Source organism: Candoia aspera, chromosome 1, assembly GCF_035149785.1.
Source record: "Candoia aspera isolate rCanAsp1 chromosome 1, rCanAsp1.hap2, whole genome shotgun sequence".
NCBI lineage: Eukaryota > Metazoa > Chordata > Lepidosauria > Squamata > Boidae > Candoia > Candoia aspera.
In genome coordinates this window covers 183014521-183022834 of record NC_086153.1, presented here as the reverse complement: position 1 = coordinate 183022834, position 8314 = coordinate 183014521, and the positions used below count along the sequence as shown (strand labels likewise).

Here is an 8314-nt window from a genome sequence, read left to right as displayed (position 1 = left end):
TTTCAGAAAGGAACCCTCTTAGTGGCACCAACAGTTTGATATCCCAAGACTGCTCCATTAAACATGTATTAAGAATTAGGCTCCATTGGACTTGGAGCTTTGTGATTACTGTATATATGCAGCCTAATGTATTGCACTTTGTTGAAATAATAGCTTCTCTTTGAAAAATAAGAGAATCCTTTTAAAAGAGCTATTCCCATTGAAGTTGAGGATGCTTCCTTTTAACATAGAAGCATCTTAAAATCTGAGCTTTAAAACTTTAAATTTGTGATTATAGTGATTGCAGTCTCTTTAACCATAACAGTCTATGGTTTCTGATTGACTTAATCATTTTAACCATGTTTGGCACAGAGGTACTTCTACATAAGATGCTATCTACTGACATAGCCTAAAGATATATTTAGCTGAACTAAATGCTATGTTTCTCCTCATGTGAGTACTCAGGGAAGTTATAACAAAATTAAAGCTTACAACAGAATTCAAAAATTTAAAACTAAAACTTGAATTATAAGGCAATTGAAAGTTAAATGTCTGGTGAGAAGATGGGCCTTTAAAGATTTTCTAAATGGAGTAGAGACCAAGCATAGCTCCTGGAGAAGTGAATTCTATAGCCTAAAAGTGATATAGGAGAAGCATCCTTTTGCCTGTCATGTAAATAAATCTCTGACAGTACGGCCATTTTCAACAGGGTCTCCTACTTGAGTATTGCTTGACATTCTGTGTAAAGAAGGTGCTAAGAAACCTACACAACAGTTTCTAATAGATATCACTTTGCTAGATTTTATGATGGAATAAACTTGATACATATAAATAATTTTTTTTTAAAATATGTATCGATATATTTTAGGGAGACTTAAAAAGCTGGCTCACAAACTGTGCTTAGAAATCTAGGACTTGTTTTTCATGGAAGTGAGATGTTTTTTCATCTTGCAGATTAAAGAGCAAAAAATTGTAGTTGATGAAATTTCCAACTTGAAGAAGAACCGTGTAAGTGATTATAAATGTCTGTTACTAGATTACTTCTATATTTTATAAAGGAAAGAAAGAGAATTGTGGGAAAGTGATATTAAAATTTGTGCATATTTGCAGCAATATGTAGATGTAGAATGAGCAGGTGTAGCTATGTTGACACTTTAAAATATACTATTTTATTAAGCATGCTGAATTGCGACGGTCTTGCTGATTTGGTGGCAAGTTCCAATCCAACTCCATCTGCCTCATCAACAAATTCAGTGATATTATTACAGTATTTCATAAAGCTGTTATACATCTAGTGATAATGGTTGTTATTGATAAACCAGAAGTAACCCTACTGGGAGCAACGATCAAAATACTGAATAAATGTGTAATGTCACAGTATGCAACATGCAGCATTTCCACATGTATGCATTCTTAACAGCATAGCATCTCCTAGAAACTGCAAAATAGAAACTGTACTCTAAAAAGTTGGCATTTGGTTGATGATGTGAGCATTGGCTTTTGTTTAATTTCACACATAATGTGCAAACTGGTAAAAGGGTGTGTAATAATCCATCACTGACAGTGAGAATGGGTAACCATGATAGTAGTATGCAAGGTGAACACTTTTTTGTAGTGTGCCTTTTAGGCTACAGAGCTGTGAGCAGGAACTGCCTTGTTTTTACTGATTTTTTGCAAATCTCTCTGAAAACTACTTCTATGATTACAGAGGATAGTAAAATCCTTTAACTATGGGTTATTAAATGAGAGAGGAAGGGAAAAAACATCTTTTTCATTTATGATGGCATCCAGCTAGGGATTGGTTTTTAGTCCATGAGAGAGGGATCGGTTGAGGATCCCACACCCAAAAGTCGTATGGACCAGAATTACTGCAATGGGCCTGCCATTGAGGACAACACAGAAGCTGTATCTGCTACCAAATGTGGCCAGGATGATAGTGGGACAAACCTGCTACTTTAGAAGAACAACTATATTGCTATTATTCATTAGCTGCAAATAGTCTTCTGGGTTCAGTTCAAAATGCTTGTTATTACCTATGAAGTCCTACGCAGCACAGCTTTAGAGTACAATAGGATAAACTGCTTTATTCATCATCGTCATGTTCTGCGCAAGCATCTAAGGAGGGCCTACTAAGGATCCTACCCACAGAAAGTAAACGGGGGCAGGCCTTCTTCTTGATGGCCCCCACTTATAAAATATGTTACACTCAGAAATATATCTGGCCCTAATCTTTCTGGCATTTTGGAAAGTGGTAAAAACTATATTTTTGGAATGGGCTTTTGTTTCATAACATTTTTGGCTATCTTATTGTAATGTCTAATGATTTACAAATTTTGTTTTACTATGAGGGATTGATGGTGTATTTTCTTGTCATTTATTACTTGTTTATCACCCTAAACTCATACCATCTTATGAGTGTGGAAAAATTAAATATAGACCTTACCATTGGCTTGCAAAGACAGAGCTAGCCTGCAAGTTTATTTATATTTATCTATCTATCTATCTATCTATCTATCTATCTATCTAAGGGGGGGAGTTGGAAGCAAGCTTTATTTTAGTTGATGAAGAAATAGTTCAGGAGAATTTCTCATCCAATTCAATAGTTTTTCTAACTTCAATTTCAGTGGGAGGTAAATCAGGAAATGGAAAGATAAAACTAGAAAAATTCTTATCTCTTAATGTTAAACCTTTCAGGCTATTTCTTCTTAATTTGCAGAAAGTTTACAGGCAGCAACCGAACAGCAACATATTCTTTCTAGCAGACAGAACCCAAACTCTCTCCGAATGCAAAAGTATGTTCCTCAGATGCATTTATATTTTGGATATATTATTTATTTAACTTTAAAGTTGATAATGCTCAGTGAGATGAATGGACATTTTTTTCCCTCCCTCTGGGGTTATAGTATAAAATATTGGCATTTTTATATGCTCAATGGATGATTTTTATCTGAAGTTATAAAATAATGCTACTTGTGTAGAAACTCAATTTTTATACGTACAGGTAGTTCTCACTTAACAATGGTAATTGGGATATGTACTTATGGGCTACTTTAAATATTTACATGATTCTTTACCCCTTTCAATTAGTATGTTAAAAGTGGAATTTTCTTTTTTTCCCCAGTTACTTTAGATGAACTAAAGAAGGCACATCAAGAAATAGAAGCCTCAGAAAAAGCCAAGATCAAGAAATAGCTAAATCAAATACAAATTTACAATGTGTGGAATTTGCTGTGTGGTCAACTTATCTGCTCATGCCCCTCAAAATAGTATCTTGAAAGAAGATGTCCTAAATAATCTTAAAAGAAGAGGGCCTGATAGAAGCCAACAAGTGGAAAAGACTGTGTTTCATCTTCCATATTGGTGTTTATTTTCTGGCCATGTACTTCACTTAAGGGGGCCAATGACTCCACAGCCGGTGGAAGACTCTGGTAATGTATTCCTTTGGAATGGAGAAATCTTCAATGGAATTTCTGTGGAAAGTGAAGAGAATGACACTCAAGTTATTTTTCGCCAACTCTGCTCTTGCAGTAGTGACTCTGATTTTTTGACAGTGCTGTCCTCCATTCAGGGCCCATGGTCTTTTATTTTTTATCAGGCATCCAGGCAATGCTTATGGTTTGGCAGGGACTACTTTGGCCGTCGAAGTCTGCTGTGGCAATTTAATAAAGAGATTGACACTGTCCTTGTTCTCAGCTCTGTTAGCTCTGTCTCTAGTAATCAGTGGTTGGAAGTTCCAGCATCAGGAATTTTTCAAGTGGATCTGCAGGACTGTGTTGCACTTAAATCTACTACTTTAATGCTACATCCTTGGAAATTTCCTCCCAGACAAAATATAATTGAAGAAGTAGTCACTGGAGATATGAACATAGTTTCTGAATCTTTACCTGCTTATGTATCTCTTGTGGTGAATAAATCCACTTCACTGGTAGCTCCTATCGTTCCTTTAAATAAGGAAGTTTCTGACATGACAGTGGAATCCCAATTCTTTAGTTTTCCCTCAACTGTAGCTGATGTGGAAGTTCTTCAAAAATTGCTTGTAGAACAGCACAAGAAGAAAAGAGTCCATCAATTTATTGATGTATTGAGTAGAGCTGTAAAGAAACGAGTTTTATGCCTAATGAGAAACACTGATCCATTCAGAGGAGAAATATTAGATACAAATCTGAAGAAATCTCATATTGCAATACTTTTTTCTGGTGGCGTTGATTCCATGATTATAGCAGCCCTTGCTGACAGGCATGTTCCCTTGGAGGAACCAATTGATCTTCTCAATGTGGCCTTTGAGATTACAAGCCAAGGTAACCAAAACGATTCCATTAAGAAATGCAGCAAAGAGAAGAAACCATTTCCCCCTTGTCAGGAATGTTTACATATCAATAATACTGTGACCAGTGACTCTTCCCCTTCTTTTAATGTGCCTGATAGAATTACAGGCAGGGCAGGTTTAGAAGAACTAAAAATCATTAATCCTTCAAGAGCTTGGAATTTCGTGGAAATCAATGTTACACTTGAGGATTTAAAAGCAATGAGAGTGAAACATATAAGACACTTAATTTATCCACTGGATACTGTTTTGGATGACAGTATTGGTTGTGCTGTGTGGTTTGCTTCCAGAGGAGAAGGTCTGCTTGCCAGTCGGGGAGATGTTCAACCATATAAAAGTCCTGCAAAGGTGTGAAGTGATTGATTTTCTCCCTCTTTCAATAGTACTTGCATAAAACTGTTTAAACTCCAAAACTGGTATTACAACCCTAATGCCACTTAGCAGGTACTAAGCTCATTGGGTTCTAATGGGACCTATTTAGGCTCACACTACACACATAACTATGAAATGGAGAGTGTTTTGTGGTAAAATAATGCTACCAATGATGAAACAGATTTAGGGAATGTTCATTTAATATGCCAGGCAGTAAATATATGCAGCTATATTGAGTTTAACACTGGAAATTGCTTCAGAGAAACAGCAACAAAAGTCCCTGTTTCATGCATTATTCTATTATGCATAATTTGTTTTAATTCCTTTTGTTAAATTTCTTGATGAAAAGGCTTCAGAAGCAAATACTCAGTACTAACCCCTGTATTTTGTTTCTTTTTCTTTTTTGTATTTTGGAAATCTGTCCTCTTAGTAAATATTTTTCATTATGGTTTGTATATAGTCATGCTTTATCTTGTGGCTGTATGGCTTGATTTCCATCTATTATGTATTTCCAGTTAAATAACAATGCATAACTGAAATTTATATTTACCTATAAATCATACACACCCATACATACATAAATACATACAGGTGTGTGTGTGTGTGTGTAAATTATATTTACAGATTCTTTATTTGAAAGTCATTTTAAGTAAACTTACTGAAGCACAGTTATGCAAAACATCTTGAATAAGTGGTGTTTTCAATTTTAAATTGCTTTTAGATTTATTTGGAAAATAATGCTTCCATATTCATTACAGATTGTACTTACAGGAATTGGAGCAGATGAACAACTTGCAGGGTATTCCAGGCACCGTGTTTGCTTCAAAAAAAAGGGGTTTGAGGGTTTGAATGAAGAATTAAGAATGGAACTGAGTCGTATTTCTTCTCGGAATCTTGGTCGAGATGATAGAGTTATTGGAGATCATGGCAAAGAAGCTAGGTAAGCAGGTGTGCAACAGGTAAGACTGTCCTTGACTGGATATATTAAAATTCAGATAATGATGAGGAACAAGGACAGCAAATGTCTAATAGATAAAATGGAAGAAACAATTCATGTGTTATGGTAGAAGAGGGCAGACTCTACTTTAAAAACAGTCCTTTCTTGTCATGCATAATACACAGTTCTCCCGTGGTGGTTAATATCCCAGGAGTTCAGTAGCATTACTAGCTGTTAATTTAGTACTAATAATTGCCATATCAGAAACCATCTTTGGAATGGATACATGGGACATGACTTGTTTATAAGCCTGTGAGAATGGTAATGCATTTTCTCTTGGGGTGGGGGAGGGTTAAGACAAGTTGTAGAAGTTAAGAAGCACCCAGAGCAGTGTGTGAATTGCTCATTCTCTCCCCATGTTTGGGACCTCAGCCCAGACAACAGCCATTCACACATACTCCCCAGCAGTGATCGCTAGCTCTTGTGCCTTGTTCTGGGGAGTTATACAGGTTACTACTGTACAGTAAATACTATATTGTAGTATATGACTTTTCTGGTGAGTTCTCACATCTGGAGCTGCCATCAGAACGTAGAAGAACTTTTATCATTGATTTTCTTCTCTTGGTGCAACAATCTCTTTTCAGTAGCTGAGATCCAAGAAACTCTCACTTTACTCTGTGGAATGGCATGTGGAAAAGAGTATTGAAACTAAAGGGACTTCTTATTTAAGTACTTAAGGAGGCTTTTCATTGAAAGATAACAAAAAAATGCAAATTTACAACATTTCCACATAGATAGATACAAGCTGGATCTGGACTAACTAAAAGCATTGAAATTAATGGAACAAATGAATTAGTACTGTCATAGTCAGCATCCAGTACAGTAGCTGGCTTCAGTTTTGCATTGATGACTTTTTATAGATGAATGTATTAAAAATGGACATTTTTTGAAATATACAATTAATTAACCAAATCAGTTCATTAAAGAAAGTTTTGTTTGCATTTGTTTTTAAAACTTGTTTTTACTTTTCTTGATACAATTTTTCCTTTCAGATTTCCGTTTCTTGATGAAGAGGTGGTATCTTTTCTTAACTTGCTTCCTGTATGGGAAAAAGCAAACTTAGCTCTCCCTCGTGGGATTGGGGAAAAATTGCTCTTGCGTCTAGCAGCTGCTGAGCTTGGTTTGACAGCCTCTGCTGTTTTGCCAAAGCGGGCCATGCAATTTGGTTCTCGAATTGCAAAACTGGAGAACACCAGTGAAAAGGCATCTGACAAATGTACAAGACTTCAGTCAGTTTCAACAGAATAATTGTATATATGGTCCACAGCTACTTTTTCAAGAGACATAATTTTATACTAAGCAGACTTCAAAAGACTTTGGACACAGTTAAGCTAGGACTATGATTCTGCACATTTAATTGGAAATAAGCACCAGAGATTGCAAGTTATTTCTTGAATTGTTATACATAGGAGCAGGGACTTCCCAGTGAGGTAAGAATTACAGTTAAGTTCTGCTACTAACTTAATAGTAAGTTATTAGCAGAACTAATAACTAATAAAAAGTGTATAATAGTTTTTATTGTAGCTATTTAGATTATCTGCAATAATTTTATGTTATATATTTTTGTGTCATCGATGTAAACTGAAATATACTGTAGTTATTAAAGAAGCATATTAGCTGCTGCTTCAAAGAAATTTTAATCAAATCAGATTCTACCCTTATTTAGGTTTCACAGTACAAACCTGAAAGTACTCAAGTGATTAAGAGTTAATGGGCCTGGACCCTTGGTAGCAATGAAGGGATTGGGGATATATAGTAATATTTTGTTTTATGACCTATTTGTAATACTACATTCATACCCTGCAATAGCATCAGATCTGAGACCCAGACAGTCAGGTGTATCAATAAAGCTTAATAATCTGTCTTTTTGTTTCTCATCTTTAAATAAAATATTCACGGTACACAAACTGTATGCTTATAAGACCTGCTGCTGTTCTGTATAAAACATAAAACATTCATGTGACCTCAGTGAAACATAAAGTCATGATGGCATAAATGTTTGTAGGCTACAGTCCACTTTACCATTTGGAAGACTTATCTTATGCCATAATAAATGTTTAAGTCTTTAAAGTGATGCTACTTTTTATTTAGTGCAACAACAATAGAGGAATTCAAACTACAAAGAGAAAAGCATTTGTCCTCTTTGTTCTGGTATTTCATTGTATATCCAGCATTCATCAGGAGAATCCCCAGAATCCCAGCTATTGTTTTGAAAGAATGTTTATTAATGAATAGTTCTAATTCTGTTAGCTTTTTTACAATGGGTTCTTCCTTCTTGGATTGTAAAAGAAATTTTAATGTCTAAAAATCACATCCGTCTTCTACCACCCAGTGTCTTTGACAAAGTGCGACCAGTAGGTAGTTCTTATCTCTGCCAACTCTGCTCTTGAGAAAAACCAATGAGCAGCAACATGTAATGCCAACTCTGTAACAGTCTATTCAGTCATCTTGAAGGTGCCCACATTTGAAAAACATTGACTGTGTCATGTGCTACAACTGGAAGAGCTGAGCATGAGAGGAAACCCCCTCTTTGCTCCCAAAAGGTATAAATTCAACCAGTAGCAGGCTTCCTTCACAGTTACTTTCTCCTGTTCTACGGTTTCCATAGTGACAGTATCTGGTCAGCCTCTCCTTTTTACTCC

The 8314-nt window shown here is 35.6% G+C and overlaps 1 protein-coding gene across 1 annotated transcript; it reads left to right on the top strand.

Annotated features, from left to right (window-relative positions):
- The first annotated feature begins 2695 nt into the window (after nt 1–2695).
- On the top strand, nt 2696–7999 carry ASNSD1 (asparagine synthetase domain containing 1). Its single transcript, XM_063318074.1, has 4 exons — nt 2696–2771; nt 3101–4651; nt 5434–5615; nt 6665–7999. Exons 2-4 carry the CDS (start codon nt 3194–3196, stop codon nt 6918–6920), a joined length of 1896 nt encoding a protein of 631 aa, XP_063174144.1. The 5' UTR covers nt 2696–2771; nt 3101–3193; the 3' UTR covers nt 6921–7999.
- Nucleotides 8000–8314: the final 315 nt, after the last annotated feature.

Coding starts and splice junctions, on each gene's coding strand:
- ASNSD1 (XM_063318074.1), top strand. CDS start 3,194: ATGTGTGGAATTTGCTGTGTGGTCAACTTATCTGCTCATGCCCCTCAA. Junction 4,652..5,433: donor CATATAAAAGTCCTGCAAAG/GTGTGAAGTGAT, acceptor TATTCATTACAG/ATTGTACTTACAGGAATTGG. Junction 5,616..6,664: donor GATCATGGCAAAGAAGCTAG/GTAAGCAGGTGT, acceptor TTTTCCTTTCAG/ATTTCCGTTTCTTGATGAAG.